Source organism: Pipistrellus kuhlii, unplaced genomic scaffold, assembly GCF_014108245.1.
Source record: "Pipistrellus kuhlii isolate mPipKuh1 unplaced genomic scaffold, mPipKuh1.p scaffold_m20_p_4, whole genome shotgun sequence".
Lineage (NCBI taxonomy): Eukaryota > Metazoa > Chordata > Mammalia > Chiroptera > Vespertilionidae > Pipistrellus > Pipistrellus kuhlii.
In genome coordinates, this window is record NW_023425540.1 from 68,090,403 (window position 1) to 68,107,380 (window position 16,978).

The following is a 16,978-nucleotide window of genomic DNA, read 5'->3' on the forward strand; positions in this document are numbered from 1 at the left end:
GGTATATTAACACTATTTACTCATTCATTTGTAGGGTTATCATACCTCCTCATTTTTTCCACTAAGCAGTATGTCATCTTGGCACATTATCACTAATTCATTTGTCTTTCTCTTATTATCTACAAATATAAGTCACATTTGTTCTCCTGCTATTTCATTTTTGTTTTTTTTGTATGGAACATCTTCTGAACCTCTTACTTTTCTTAAACCCAGTCCTATTGATTACAGATAGTTGCAAGGACCTGGCTACTTTGTCTCTTAGCGCTTCACTACTGCTCAAAGTGTGGTTCTGGGGCCAGTAGCATTAGCTTCACATGGGAACTTGTTGGAAGTGCAGAATCCAGCCCCCTTCAGAACTACTGAGTCACAATCTGCAACTTTTTTTTTAATTAAAAAAAATATATTTTAATGATTTTTTTATTTTTATTTTTATTTTTTTTTACAGAGAGGAAGGGAGAGGAATAGAGAGTTAGAAACATTGATGAGAGAGAAACATCAATCAGCTGCCTCCTGCACACTCCCTACCTGTGACGTGCCCTTGACCGGAATCGAACTGGGACCTTTCAATCCGCAGGCTGACGAGCTATGCACTGAGCCAAACCAGTTAGGGCACAATCTGCATCTTTTTATAAGTTCCCCAAAGCTTTCATATACACAATTAAAGTTTGAGAAGCACTGTAATTATGTACCCATGTCCTATGGCTTTTATATTGATATTTAAAAAAAATGTTTTTATTGAGTCCAGCCATGTGGCTCAGTGGTTGAGTATCAACCTATGAACCAGGAGTTCATGGTTGAATTCCCTGTCAGAGAACATGCCCAGGTTGCAGGCTCGATCCCCACTAGGGGATGTGCAGGAGGCAGCCAATCAATGATTCTCTCTCATCATTGATGTTTCTATCTCTCTATCTCTCTCCCTTCCTCTCTAAAACCAATAAAAATATATTTTAAAATGTTGTTACTGATTTTAGAGGGAAGGAATTAGAGAAAAACATCAATATGTGAGAGAAACATTGCTTGGTTACCCCGCACACACACACCAACTGGGATCCAGCCCACAATCTGAACATATGTCCTGACTGGGAATCAAACCGGTGACCTTTTGGAGAACAGGAGGATGCTCAACCAACTGAGCCACATTGGCTGGGCACATATTGAAAAGTTACATAATTTATTATAGATGGTGTTTTAGGATGAACTATGTCTCCTCAAAATTTATATATTGAAGCCCTGATAGATCAAGAAAAAAGAAGGAAGATACAAATAAATAATATTATGAATGAAAAAGGATAAATCAGGAGAGATTAATATAAAGGAAAATTTTTAAAAAATAACACATATGAAAATTTATATAAAATATGACAATAAAGTAGAAAAACCAAATATTCTTATAACGAATACATTGTGTCAGTAGCTTAAAATCTTACCCTGCCATAAAAAATAACAAGTTGCTCCAAATGATTTTATGAGAAGTTTTACCAAAAATTCAGGTAACAGGTAATTGCAATCTTATTCTAGAATATAAAAAAAGAATAAACCCTTCCCAAATCAAATTAATAAGCCAGTATAATCTTGATACTAAAAGGAAGTGTTAGAATAAGAAAATATAATTTACTTTACTCATTAACATAAGATAATAAAAATCCCAAGAAAACTATTTACAAATTTAATTTAGCAATATACATATAGCAAAGATAATATCTCATAATTGATTTGAGCTTATTCCAGAAATGCAAGCTTGAGCCAACATGAGACAGTGTATTGCATTACTTTACCATATTGAAATGTTTAAATATACGCAGAAAATTTTTTCCAGATGTAGTTCCACATAAAAGGTAAAACAATAAAGCTTTCAGAAAAAGACACAGGAGAATACCATCTTAATTTTGGAAGAGGGAAAGATTTCTTAAACAGGACATAAAATGCACTAACCATAAAATAAAAAATTATAAAATAGACTATATTAATGTTTCTATTTATCAAAAGATACCATTAAAAGATGATGAAAGCAATTTTCAGAGTAAGAGAAGATATTCATTATACATCCATCTGATAAGGAACTTGTATCTAGTGTATACTCTCCCTCCCAGGAGCATGCCAGCACATTTCCCTTCCCCTTCTTCCTCCCCCCATGGGCATGCATCTCCTAAACTCTAAAGGACCTCAGAGACTTGCAACCAGGGGAGCAATAGGCAGTGGTGGCTCCTACTGGACTAAGCCCATGAATTTGTCTCAAGGCCCCCTGTTCTCTAACTTCCAGAGAGCCAAAGCAGCCCCACCTAGGTTCTCTCTTGTTCTTCCTTTTTTTTTAAAAAAAACCCTGGCACATGTCCTGACCAGGAATTGAACCAGTAACCCTCCAGTGCATCAGACAACGCCCAACCAACTGATCCACAACGGCCAGGGCCAGTTGCTTCTTTTATCCTAAGCCCTTCCTTGTCACACTGTCCCCAGACAGTAATAAACAAACTCTTAAACAATAAACAAACTCTTAAAATAAAAATAAAAAAATAAAATAAGATAAAAGAAGTTGTATCTAAACAACAATTTTCAATCAGTGTGCCACCAGGATTTTTAAAACTTGTAATACTTGACTATATAGTCAGGGCCACTGATCTCTTTTCCCTTAAATTATCTAATAAAAAAAAAAAAAACAACAGCCAACACAACAATAGTTGTCTGATGTGAATGAATCAAAGTTATATCTATTTTTTCGTCAGATTGGCAGAATTTTAGTGATTAGTTTATGTGTGCCATGAGATGAACAAGGTTGAAAATCCCTGATCTAGAATATATAAAACTCCTATAAATCAATAAGAAAAGGATAGGCAATCCTAATGGAAAAAGAGACATGATTTAAACAGATCCTCAAAAGAAGGTATCCCAATAGTTCATATGCATGTGTGACTTTATTAGTAGTCAGGGAATACAAATTAAAACTAGAGTAAGATACCATTATCTACCCACAAAAATAGTTAATGTCAACAAGGCAGAAAAACAAGAATTGATTGACAAGACTGTAGAGGATCTAGGATTCTCAGAAATTCCTGGTGGGAGTGTAACTTATTCTGACAACTTTGGAAAACTTTTTGGTAATATCTATTGAATCTAAGTATGCATCTTCTCTACCAGAAATGTCACTTGTAAGTATATAATCAACAAAATGTCTTAGATAAGTTACCAAAAGACATACACTAGAGTTTCCATGCCATTAACACTATTTGCAATGGTCCCAAACTGGAAAGAATCTAAAAGCCTATCAACAATAATGATTAAAAAAAAACAACAAAAAAACAAAAAAACAACAACAACAAAAAAAAACTGTGGTATATTCACACAATGAGCTATCATACAGCAGTTAAAAAAAAAAAAAAAGAGAACTATTCATGTACTCATGTACCCTTTCTCAGGCTTTAATTAAGGGACTAAACTAAGACAGAGGAAGTTATAAGTTCTGAGAAAAACAAAGATCCACCCAATAGAGAGACAAAAGGATTCTCCAAAAAATAAAGGGAACGCCCAGAGCAAGAGCTACTCTCTCCTGACCGGAGCCCATTGGGAAGCTCCAGGATGGACTTCTGAATACTTAATATCTGATCTGATTGAGAAGAAAATTTCAAGACTGGGGTAAAGTCTAGGGTTTCCAATGGTCTGAATGTTTGTATTCTACCAAAATTCCTATGCTGAATACTAAGCTTCAAAAGGCGATGGGATGATGGTATTAGTAGGTGGGGCCTTGAAGGCGCTTAGGCTATGAAGGTGGAGCCCTTATAAGTGGGTTTAATGCCATTATAGCAAAGACCCCAAAGAGCTTCCCAGGGCCTTCCGCCATGTGAGGACACGGTGAGAAGTCTGCGCCCAGGATGATGGCCCACCTAACCATGCTGGCACCTGATCTCAGATTTCCAGTCTCCAAAATTGTGAGAAATAAATTTCTGCTGTTTATAAGCTACCCAACCAGTGGCATTTTGAATGGCCCAAGATAGGGTTGAACTGGTAAGAAATATTATTCAGAGAAAAGTAAGCAAATAGGGGGAAAAGTAATTATTAAATCTAGGGTAGGAGAGCAGAGGTCGGCCAGGGAAGAATGCTCTACAGGAAAGAGAGCACATTCACAGTAAACCACCTGGCTCAGCGGCAGACAGTGTTTATGTGTCATAGCAATGAAATACAATCATCTATCTAAAAACTCTTGCAATATAACTCTATTTGGAGATGAGGGATGAGGGATACGTCTGTGTGTGTGTGTGTGTGTGTGTAGAGAGAGAGACAGAGAAATAAAATTCATGTTAATCCCTCATCTCCCATAGTGTGAATTCAATAGATAATGCCTAAAATTAGAAATTTAAGAAGTAATATTATAAGCATATTATTTAGAGATATAGATGTAAGTATCAAAAGAATGAGCAAAAATAGTTAAAAACATTGCTTTGGAAAGTGGAAATGGGATATGGGTAGAGTTGGAGGGTGAGGAATAGCTGGGTCATTTTGTTTTTATTCACTTTTTATTCCTTTTTTAATTTTGAGTTACTTTTAAAAACATGTATTTTTATTGATTTCAGAGAGGAAGGGAGAGGGGGAGAGAAATAGGAACATCAATGATGAGAGCAAATCATTGATAGGCTGCCCCCGGCACACACTCCACTGGGGATGGAGCCCACAACCTGGAATTGTGCCCTGACCAGGAATTGAACTGTGACCTCCTGTTCATAGGTCAACACTCAACTACTGAGCTACACTGGCTGGGCTCTGGGTTATTATTTTTTTTAAATAATAAATCTCAGAATTATTCGACTCTTTACACTGTGTGTGTATAATTTTTTATAAAATAAAATAAGAATGTATGACCAACTGTGTTGAATGCCACCAAGAAAAACAGGATGGAAGTATTTATTACATTTGGCAACATGGGTCCACTGGCGACACTTGAGAAGAAAAATTTCCTTTTACTAACAGGAATTAAAATTAGATAGTGATAAGCATTAATAACACTTAGCCAACATTAATTTTCCTAAGAATCATACATTTTTATCTTCATTTAAAAGGTTTTCTCTAATGTTCCTTATGTATAAAACCTAAAAGAACTAGCCACATACATACTTTTAGTTCATTATGAATTACAGGTTATCATTACCATTCTCTCTGAAGTCTTCTGGTTGTAGAAAACTCCAAAGGATAAATAATGTGTAATCTCTATCCCTTCCCCCTAACCCCGAACTTAATGAAATTTGTCACTTGGTCCTAGCTGGCTTGGTTTACTCAGTGAATAGAGCATCGGCCTGTGGACTAAAAGGTCCCAGGATTGATTCCAGTCAAGGGCAGATGCCTGGGTTGTGGGCTCGGTCTCTACTTGGGGGCATGCAGGAGGCAGCCAATCAATGATTCTCTCTCATCATTGATTTTTCTATCTCTCTATCCCCCTCCCTTCCTCTCTGAAATAAATAAAAATATATTTTTTTAAAAAAGAAAGAAATTTGTCACTTGAGGGCCTCTCCCAATGAGCTAGATATGAGTCATTCTTTGCTTTAGGGGATGGGTTCCATTACTGGTATGTTGAAGCTATACAGCTACCACTGCTCTAGGTAAAGACTAAAAAAGTCAGAGACACATTTACAGTTTCCTGCCCCCCTGTTCCCACCCACTCCATCTGACCTTCTGACCAAATTACGATTCCACTGGAGGAAAGGAGCGAATGAGGGAGAGGCCACACAGGAAGAAGTGGGTGGAGAAAGGCTTCACTGTTCAGCTTGAACAAGGAGGCCCAGTGTCATGGGCAGGTCAGCTCCCAGAGGCGTCCAGTCTGTAGGTTCACTGTTCTGCTGTGTTAATTATCCCTGTCTGGTCACTCGCCTTGCCCTCTGTGACACCCAGAGCAGTCAGCATACCTGCACAGCTAGTCTGTCAGCAATGACAAGCCCCATTCCCAACAGAGGCTTTGCTGTCTCCCAACACGGAGCTCCACGGGCTCAGCTGGGATCTCTGGGCTTGACAGGCCTCACCTGAGCCAAGGCTGGACCAGATGTAATCCAGAGCCTTCTCCCACTGAGTGGGCTGGTCGGGGGAGACACAGCTTCCATTGTGCTCACAATGAGGGCTGGGCCATCAGGAGGAGCATTTACTTCTCTGCTCACTTTTCAAAGAACATTGCTAATTCTGTAATCCCCACCTCTAGAAACTCCACTCAGGACCCCGGGACTCTGGGTAAGGTGGAGAGGAAGGCCTGCCCCACATATTCCCTGTCCCTCTGCACACTGGTGACAGAGACAGTTGGCTTTCTGCAGGATGACTACCTTAATACCAACTGTTTCCATCCATTGTTCAGTATTTTTTCAGAGTTTTCAAATAAAACCTGTAGCTTTTTTTTTTTTACTTTTTGACTTGTAGAGAAATGAAATATCTCAAGTAAGTAAGTACCAAAGTTGGCCAAAAATATTTCATACTCTTCCCTTCAAAGCACTGCATACTGGATAAGGTTAGGATCAGCTAGAGGCCAAACATGATTCAAAATTCATACACTTCCAAAGAATGATGAAGTATGAAGTAATATGTTTTGAACTAATGAACTAGCTTTAGCTGAATTATTTGAAGATTTAAAAACGACCTACATACATTTCTAAAAAACCTAGAAACTCACATACTTGTAAGAACTTGACAGATCGCACTTCCTCTGCCAGACAGTAATGCGGGCACCAGCAGTTTCAAGCATGTAATCTCAGCACTGACACTGCTTGTGTAACATTGACTTCTGAGGTTTTACTAGTAAATACTTATCTAAGCTAAACTGAGACAGAAGGGCAACCATTTGGTGCTTTGAAAATATCCTATAAGGTTTCCTAAACATTGCTAAAGCTTAATTTTCTTTTTTTAAAACACTTAAAGACTAGAAAGTGAGTTATAATCATTCTTTTATGAAAACATATAACTTGTGACTGAAAATATTAGATTGCCTTGAATCTGGAGGCAAAGATTTAACAACTTTGGATGGATTACTCCTCTGTTGCTAGAACTTACTCCCACATGCATTTGAGTCTCACAAGAGCAAAACTTTGCCTTTAGCAAAAGCAGAGTTTAGCGATAGCTCATGCAAAAATGATTTAGGGAACACAGCCAGCAGTTATATCAGTATACACCCATTTTGAGGTTTCCACCAAAAAAAAAAAAAAAAAAAAAAAAAAAAGGAAAAGAAAAGGCTGCTATGACCTTGGTCTATGTTAATAGAAAAAACACACGTGACAGTTTCTCTTAACCTGAGCATTTTTAGCTTTGAAACAGATGCTCAGGCTGCCTTCTTTGAAAAATTTGAGGGGCATTTTGTGGCACATGGATTAGACTTAGCCTGCAGTGCTGCAGAGCATAGAGCCCAGACCAAAAAGTAAACAGTACGTGGAACAAATTTAGGCTTAACTTGAAAAATACCATTTTATTTACGCTTCCAAACACAGATTGAGGTGCTTCTGAAAAGAGTGAATCCCAATCTCCAGCTCTGTGGGAATAGCCTGGACAACTCCTGGCAAAGAGACTTAAATGGGGGTGTGTCATTAATGAGACAATCTTCAAATCATCTCCAACGTCCAAAGTGGAGATTCCAAGACTTCAGAGCAACAGCATAAATGCTCAGTTCTCTTCAAAATATAACTAAGGAATTCCATATGATAATTTGGGTTGGGTGCAGGCAATGCCTCCCAGTTGCATGTATCCTCAGCGTGTCAATAGGTTCAATTTCTATCTTCTGCCTGCCCCTGTGCCCAATATATTTAGGAATCTCCCAAGGCACTTCTTTATTTCAAAGGGCAGATCTCCTTGCTAGTGTATCACTGTTGGAGTCCCGCTCCAATGCGCCCCCCCCACCCCCCGGGCACCTCAGGAAAAGCCACATAGAAAGACAGTTGCTCTAGAGCAGGAGAGCGTGCTGCTGGGGCTGCAGCCAGAGGGAGGCGCTGAAACCTGGATCCTCAGATTCTTCACTCACATGTTTCCATCACATGCTATTATCATCACGCCCAGAGCAATGTGGCTAAAACTGTGCCTCACTAACACAGTTCTACAAAGGGAAGAAGGAACAATATCTATTCTAGTCAGTCACAGGGACTAGGCTCCCAATTGAACAGCCTTTGTAGGCTCAGTCATATAGCCAGTTCCAGGGTACAAGCTAAATTCTGGTCTAAATGTCCCCAAGGCTTACTGCCTTTACTGGTACACCACACAGGGCTGCCAGGAGAGAGATATGCTCAGAAAATGAGGAAAAGCTTGATGCATCCTCATGAAGCCTGCCAGTAAAAAGGACAAGATTCCCATATCACATTACCAAACAAGATAGAAGAACCGGAGCCACTTTGGCCTAAATGACTCATTTTTAAGTTATTCTGGATTTATTAACCAGCTGGGAAATTGCCATACAGTAGTTAAGAGTGGGGTTCTGGTGCTGGTCTTGTTAGGGGCAAGAAAGGAATACTGGGGACTGGCGATGGTTGTGGGAAATATTGATCATTCTCTGTTAACCATGATGGCCTTGAGTTGGTTAAAGAAAGAACATTCTGACTGGCTGGGAGTTGTATGCCCTCAGGTAGTGGGAGTCAACCTTGGACCTGAGAGTCAACCTTGGGATGTGATCCATTCTCAAGGAAAGACTAACACCCTCGCCCAAACAATGGAGTCCCACCCCAGCCTCCTACTGCCCCATGCCTGTGGTCCCTACTTCCTCATGTCTGTAGTCTAATTTCCCGGTGTAATCTTTGTCTTACTCTCTATAAGCAGCTGGCATATGGGGGGCAGCAGAGCAGATTTTTGTGGATGACCTGCTGCTCTCCCATACTGCCGGCAGTATCAGAATAGTCCTTTTTTAAAGCTCTGAGTGCTTGATGCATCCTCATGAAGGCTGCATGTATAGTTTGTCACTTCCTGCTGTGAGAATAAACAGTCATCTTTTCTGTCAAGGAACAGTTTAGACAGCCGACATTTTGGACTGCGTGACTTGGCAGATGGGATGTTGGCCACATGGCTTGCATCTCCCTTAGGGGTTGCCATCTTGAAACAGCAAAGGCCAGCCCCTCCCTTAGAATTAGCCAATTGAGAAAGACTGTGCTCCAATCAAGAGCAAGGGACAGGTCATGGGCTCCGAGCAGACCACTGCTCCATGTGCGTACTCTTCCAGTAGAAGTAAAGATGGTTGCTTTGCTGCCTGGCTCCTAAGTATGTTTTGTAGTCTACCAGGACCCCTGAATTTGGGGGCTCGCCTCTTGCCTTATTTCTAACACCAACAACTTGATTTCTGCCATAACAGTCTGCCTGGGCCCCATCCCAGTCACATTGCTTTTCCGAGCCTCTGCTCCCTTGTCTTTTTTTTTTTTTTTTTAATATATTTTATTGATTTATTACAGAGAGGAAGAGAGAGGGATAGAGAGTTAGAAACATCGACGAGAGAGAATCATCGATCAACTGCCTCTTGCACACCCCCTTTTGGGGATGTGCCCGCAACCAAGGTACATACCCTTGACAGGAATCGAACCCGGGACCTTTCACAGGCCGATGCTCTATCCACTGAGCCAAACAGGTTTCGGCTGCTCCGTTGTCTTAGTATGGAGATTCTAACAGCATCTGCCTCATAGGTCACTTGTGAAAATTAACTGGACTGATCCATGTAAGAACAAGGCTTAGAAAATAGAATTCAGTAAATTCTGCCCATAAGCATCTTGAGAGATCCATGGTGCTGGGAATCCTATGTACAATCTGGGAAGACCTGAATAAAAGGCTTTGTGTTAGAACCCTGTATCAGTAATTTTGGAGGTAGTCTTCTATATTACTGAGTTAGCTCCTTTTTCTTTAAATTTAGAATTTTTATTTATGGATGAGAGAGAGAGAGAGAGAGAGAGAGAGAGAGAGAGAGAGAGAGAGAGAAGAAAGAGGAGGAAGAGGAGAAGGAGAAGGAGGAGAAGAAGGAGTAGGAGGAGGAGGAGGAAGGGGGAGAGAAATATTGATTTGTTGTTGCACTTGTGCATTCATTGGTTGATTCTCTTTTTTTAAGGTTTTGTGTGTTTTGCTTTTTTGTTTGTTTGTTTGTTTTTTGGTCTTTATTGCTGAAATTTGGTTGTTTCTTCTAAGTGCCTGACCATGGATCAAACCCCACAACCTTGATGCATCAGGTCAATGCTCTAACAAACTAAGCTACCTGGCCAGGACATCTCTTTTCTCTTTATTAACATCTTTAGGGTTGTATTTTTTCATGCTTATCTTCAGTATACCTGTTCTCAAATATCCTTGTACCCATCATAAGGCTGCTGAAATTACAGGGGAAACACAGCTTGAAAAACTCTTTTGGATTTACTTGAACCAGGTCTCTCCTGATAGGTCATGTCCTGTCCCAATTCTCCCCTCAAGTGTGCTCTGGGTACCTTGGAATTCACTGTCCGAATTGCCTTAAGGAGCTCATTTCAAGACTTGACTGGGCCTCTTTCCATCCATCCTCCCAAGACTGAGCCACACTACTGGTGTGCTTGCTCTTAGTATAAAGGGGTGGACAAGAGTGTGGATGGAGCTTGGGCAGGAGGATGGGATATTCCCATTTGAACCTCCTGGACAAAATAGAACCGGGAGTGGGAAAGGAAAGTGGAATGGCCTGAGGATTAGACTGGCTCTTCCTGCCTCCCCAAGCTGGGGTAGACAGTAAACTTGAGAATTCTGAATTGATAAATGGAGTTTCAGGTTTTTTTGAAGACTGTGATACCTGAGTCTACGTAACGCTTGCACACATGGAATCAGGATGTCTCCAAGTTCCCTTGCCTTTGCATTACCCCCTTTTTCACTATTCACAGAAAATAACTGTGTCTTGTTATTATAACTGCAGATGCCCAGTGCTCCCTTCCGCTGCAGCTGTGGGAACTCCTGGATGAAAGGTGGTGTTTAAATTCTCCCGAAGATCTCCTGTCCTCTCAGTCCCTACTCCTCCCTGCTTATGTCCTCAGGTCACATCCCTGTGTGCTCCTGTTTGCTCTCCACGAACACAAGCTCAATCTATACTTTATAGATTTTAACTGAAACCCTGGAGAGGCTAGAGTTTAATTACTTATAGAAAAAAAAACACACAGATTTAAGCTGCTCAGACATTGCTGGCCCTCCAGTTCACTCACCATTCTGGGCAAGAGAGCTTACTTTTCATCTCTTGCCAAAGGCTCCTAGTTGCTTCCAGGATATGGGGTCCACCTCCTGATCCTGAGTTCTCCCCCACATCTTCTCTTGGTTTCTAGGTTCAAGGGCTTCCACCTCTTGGTACTTCAAAGTCAAACATAAAAATTCCTATTTCAGCTCAGCCTGTGTGGCTCAGTGGTTGAGCGTCGACCTGTGAATCAGGAGGTCACAGTTAAATTCCCAGTCAGGACATATACCTGGGTTGCAGGCTCCACCCCCAGTAGGAAGTGTGCAGGAGGCAGCCAATCAATGGTTCTCATCATTGATGTTTCTCTCTCTCTCCCTCTGAAATAAAAAAATATATAATAAAAAAATTCCTTGGCCTTAGGGTTGGCTCTTAGGAGCTGCTAGGCTCAGCTCTTTGGAGTTAGACTTGGCATCTGGGATTAGACTCGGCTCTTTGGGGCTATGCTCAGCTCTTTGGGTCCCAAAGAGTCGAGCCTACCTTTATACTCCTATAACTAACTTATCAAGTGAACTTTCCTTAACAGATCCTTTGGGGACCTAGGATCTGCCCTTAAACAGTGGACTGAGCCTGGACTAGACAGGACTTTTTAGGGACTAGCCTCAGGGTGTAGGTTTGGCTCTTAGGAAAAAAAAAAAAATCCCATTTTAATAATTTATATTGTTAACTGTTATTATTTTCAAATCCTCACCCAAGGACATACTTTTACTGGTTTTTAGAGAGAGAGTAAGGGAGCAGGATAGAGAGAAGTGAAACATGGATGTGAGAGTGAACTTAGATCAGTTCTCTTCTGCACTCACCCCAAACTGAGATCAAACCTGAAACCTGGTTATGTGCCCTGACTGCAAATCAAACACACTACCTTTCAGTGTATGGGACGATGCTCCAACCAAATGACCCACACAGGCTAAGGCAAAAATTCCCATTTTACATTCAGAAGCACTTAACTTACTTTTTAATTAACCTATCACATTCAGACTAGCCCAGGACCTTGTCTTTTATGATTAAAAGTCATATTAAGATATGAAAAATGAAAGAGAGAGAGAAAGAGAAAGAAGAAGGAAGAGGAGGAGAAAATAGAAGAAGGAAGAAGGGAGGAGGAGAAGAAGAAAAAGAAAATCTGCTTCCTACACAAAAGACAGATCGCCCTCTATTGTGGCCAGGTGCATGCTTTCTCTCCTTTACACACAAGTCTTTGTTCTCAGCTCCGATTATTTTCTTAGGCCAAATTCCCAGAGGTAAACTGCTGAGACAAAAACATGAACATTTTTTTTTTTGGCCTTTTAAAATATGTTAAGACATAGACATATTATCAGGTTCCCCTACTGCAGCTCCTTTGGCCTGGTTTATGGTAATCTCTCCTTACTTGATTCAGGTATTTTATTGGCCACTTAGTGTGCCTTGCCATCACTGGTGTTCACAGGTTTTGCTGAAATGAAAGTTGTTTCCTTCCACCCTCTCCCTAAAAAAATCTAGAGATTCCTATGGTAGGTGATCACAGAGATCACCTTTTCTTATGGCATTAATGGGAATGATTCAAAACAACTGAGGTGGTCAGATGGGAGAGGGGTTGGGAACAGGGTAAAAAAGGTGAAGGGATTAAGAAGTACAAATTGATAATTAGAGAATAGTGATGAGGACGTAAAGTTCAGCATAAGAAATTCAGTCAGTAGACTTCTCCCCCGGATTCCTTGGTAATTTGTCAGTGGGAGGTCCTCGTCGATCCCTCGTGTCTCTCAGCCCCTCCGAGCCCTACAAGTCTCAGCCATGCGTGAGTGCATCTCCATCCATGTTGGCCAGGCCGGTGTCCAGATCGGCAATGCCTGCTGGGAGCTCTACTGCCTGGAACATGGCATCCAGCCCGATGGCCAGATGCCAAGTGACAAGACCATTGGCGGGGGAGATGACTCCTTCAACACCTTCTTCAGTGAGACAGGCGCTGGCAAGCATGTGCCCAGGGCAGTGTTTGTAGACCTGGAACCCACAGTCATTGATGAAGTTCGCACTGGTACCTACCGCCAGCTCTTCCACCCTGAGCAGCTGATCACAGGCAAGGAAGATGCTGCCAATAACTATGCCCGTGGACACTACACCATTGGCAAGGAGATCATTGACCTCGTCCTGGACCGAATTCAGAAACTGGCTGACCAGTGCACAGGCCTTCAGGGCTTCTTGGTTTTCCACAGCTTTGGTGGGGGCACTGGTTCTGGGTTCACTTCCCTGCTGATGGAACGGCTCTCTGTCGACTATGGCAAGAAGTCCAAGCTGGAATTCTCCATTTACCCAGCCCCCCAGGTCTCCACAGCTATAGTTGAGCCCTACAACTCCATCCTTACCACCCACACCACCCTGGAGCACTCTGATTGTGCCTTCATGGTTGACAATGAGGCCATCTATGACATCTGTCGTAGAAACCTCGATATTGAGCGCCCAACCTACACTAACCTTACCCGCCATATTAGCCAGATTGTGTCCTCCATCACTGCATCCCTCAGGTTTGATGGGGCCCTGAATGTTGATCTGACTGAATTCCAGACCAACCTGGTACCCTATCCCCGCATCCACTTCCCACTGGCCACATATGCCCCTGTCATCTCTGCTGAGAAAGCCTACCATGAACAGCTTACTGTGGCAGAAATCACTAATGCATGCTTTGAGCCAGCCAACCAGATGGTGAAATGTGACCCTCGCCATGGTAAATACATGGCTTGCTGCCTTTTGTACCGTGGTGACGTGGTCCCCAAAGATGTCAATGCTGCCATTGCCACCATCAAGACCAAGCGCAGCATCCAGTTTGTGGACTGGTGCCCCACTGGCTACAAAGCTGGCATTAATTACCAGCCCCCCACTGTGGTCCCTGGTGGAGACCTGGCCAAAGTGCAGCGAGCTGTGTGCATGCTGAGCAACACCACAGCTATTGCTGAGGCCTGGGCCCGCCTGGACCACAAGTTTGACCTGATGTATGCCAAGCGTGCCTTTGTCCACTGGTACGTGGGTGAGGGCATGGAGGAAGGAGAGTTTTCTGAGGCCTGTGAGGACATGGCTGCCCTGGAGAAGGATTATGAGGAGGTTGGAGCAGATAGTGTTGAGGGAGATGATGAGGGTGAGGAGTACTAACCTGTCAGCTGTGATGTCACACTCCAATGTCTTGGGACTGTTTTATTTCTGTTGTTCTGTGAAGTCTATTGTGTCCTAAATTTTGCAACAAAGTTTTCATTTTGAATGTCAAAAAAGAAAAAAAAGAAATTCAGTCAGTAATATTGTAATAAATATGATGCCAGGTGAGTACTGGAATTATCAAGGGGATCACTTTGTAAATTATATAAATGTGTGACCACTATGCTGTACACCTGAAAGTAATATAAAATAGTATTGAATGCAACTGTAATTGCAAAAAACCCCAAACTATTAATATTTGGGGAAAATGGGAATGTTTTTGGTGTTCCACCACCAGATAATAATGTTAGCATTTGGTTTGAGATCTACACTTTTAATTTCAGTTCGAAAATATGTTAATTTTGCACTAGTCAAAATTCTTGGATCCAAACATCCCAGATACAATCTGGGTAATTTAAGGGAAGGAAAATTTGGAAGGCTCATGAACCCTCTGGAAAGGCTGAAGATACAAGAGTCAGAATCGTGAAATTGGGGGTTCCCTTGAAGTCTGAGGTTTTGCTTGTTCCTTGGCTGAGAAGTGCCCAATAATAAATCTCAGGGTTGCAAATATGACTTCATCTGGTCCCAGTAGCCATCCGATGGTTGAGTCTTCACTGCAACGCTCCTACCACGTGGAGGCCCATTGGTCTACATCTAAATGCCAGTAATTTTCTTCGCCTTACTGCAAATATTCTCTGGCTTGCTGTAGCATGTACTTGTCATAACTAGTTTTATCCCTTGGGACATCAGAACAAACTTTACACATTCTGTTCCATCTGCCTAGGATGCCTTCCCCCCCCCCCCCCCTTCTTTATAAGACACAATGATACTGATCTTTAATATCAAATCAAATCTTATCTCTTCTAAAAGAAAAAAAAGAAAAAGAAAAAAAAGGCTGGGAAGCCAGACTGCAGTCAAAATTATATCCCCAGAGGAGTCAGGGTGAGACATCCCTGAAGATTCTGAACACAGCACTGCTGCTGCCACCAGGCAGAGTTCTAATTCATGCATGCTTCTTCCCATTGCCACTCCTACTCGGAATCCCAGGCCAGGGGCTCTGGCTGACCAGGTTTGTGTTGGTGCATGTAGTGTGGCTTGCAGGGTCAGGGAAAGGACATGCCTGGTTTTGATAGTGGGATCCCATGTCCTACCAAGATTCACACCTCACAACAGGCTGCTGCTGCTGGATAGCCAAAAGTAGGAATGAAAATATCTACCACTCATCTATTCTAACTTTACTAAAAATTCTCAACCCTAACTGGTTTGGCTCAGTGGATAGAGCTTTGGCCTGCACACTGAAGGGTCGCAGGTTTGATTCCCATCAAGGGCATGTACCTGGGTTGTGGGCACATCCCCAGTGGGGGGTGTGCAGGAGGCAGCTGATTGATGTTTTTCTCTCAGTTTCTTACCCTCTACCCCTCTCCCTTCCTCTCTGTAAAAATATCAATAATATATATATATATTATTTCCACAAGCCCTATATTATTGATATTTTTATATATTTATATATATAAATTATACATATATTAATTATATATATAATTATATATATTAAATATATATATATATTAAAAAGTTTTCATCAGGAGCCAGTATTGATTACCTTCACAGTATTTGAAATGACCATAGGATTTTTTGCTTTTAATCTATTACTATAGTAACTATATTTGTACATTTAGTTGGACTGTCTTCCCATATTTGGAATAAAGCCCATTTGGTTGTGATATTGTACCTTTCACCATATAGCATGCTTCTATTTGCTACTATTTATAATTTTCATGGTTAATTTATAGGTGAGATTGGTGTGCATAACCTTCCCAGGATTTGATATTGATATCTTGATTCCATTATAAAATACTTTGGGTGATTTCTCTACAGTCTTTGGAGCAGTTTAAATACTTGTACACACTTGTATGTTATATAATAGATACTTCTAAGTGTGTTACATACATGAAATTATTTACTTTCTGCAATAACCATATGAAATAAGTACTATTATTTCCATTTTACACAAGCAAAAATGGCAAAGTGATTAAGTAACTTGCCCAAGGCCATAGTACTTAATCAGCATCAGAAGGATAGGTTCTTTGAAGATTAGAAAGATCTTACCTATGAAATATATCCAGAAGTGATATTTATGTGGATAAGAAGCTCTTTGACAATTAAAAAAAAAAATCCTAGAAGAACGGTTCTCAAAGTGTGCTCCTCAGACCAACAGCACCAGCATCACATGGAAGAGACCTACGGAATCAGAAACGCAGGTTCACAGCGATCTGTTTCCACAAGCCCTATAGATGTTTCTGATGCCTGTTAAAGTTAAAGAACCACTGAGCCAGAAATATAACCATATTAGTCAAACATTCTATGGGACACAGCTGCACCAAGAGGTGAGGGCAGATGTGAAGTTCAGGGTTGAAATCTTGAGGAATGTCGTTTGGCTTTGTTTGCATAGCTCTTCTTCCTTTGGGGAATTCGTTCTCTCCCACAGCAATGCAACTGTATGATTTTGGTGAGGCACTAAACCATGACCCTACTTTATAGTGGGCACAGAACATTCCAGACATTCCTCATATCCCATGTAACTGGCTTTAGTAGACAAGAGCATACAACTCAAGTTTTTACCCTGCACTTTTACATTTAGAGTTGGAGGAGAAAGTGCGTTGCTTTTTGCAGTAT

The 16,978-nt window shown here is 41.2% G+C and overlaps 1 protein-coding gene across 1 annotated transcript; it reads left to right on the forward strand.

Annotated features, from left to right (window-relative positions):
- The first annotated feature begins 12,816 nt into the window (after positions 1-12,816).
- Positions 12,817-14,374, forward strand: LOC118702746 (tubulin alpha-1C chain-like). Its single transcript, XM_036409054.2, has one exon. The coding sequence runs from the start codon at positions 12,914-12,916 to the stop codon at positions 14,261-14,263; it is 1,350 nt and encodes a 449-aa protein (XP_036264947.1). The 5' UTR covers positions 12,817-12,913; the 3' UTR covers positions 14,264-14,374.
- The last annotated feature ends 2,604 nt before the right edge of the window (positions 14,375-16,978 follow it).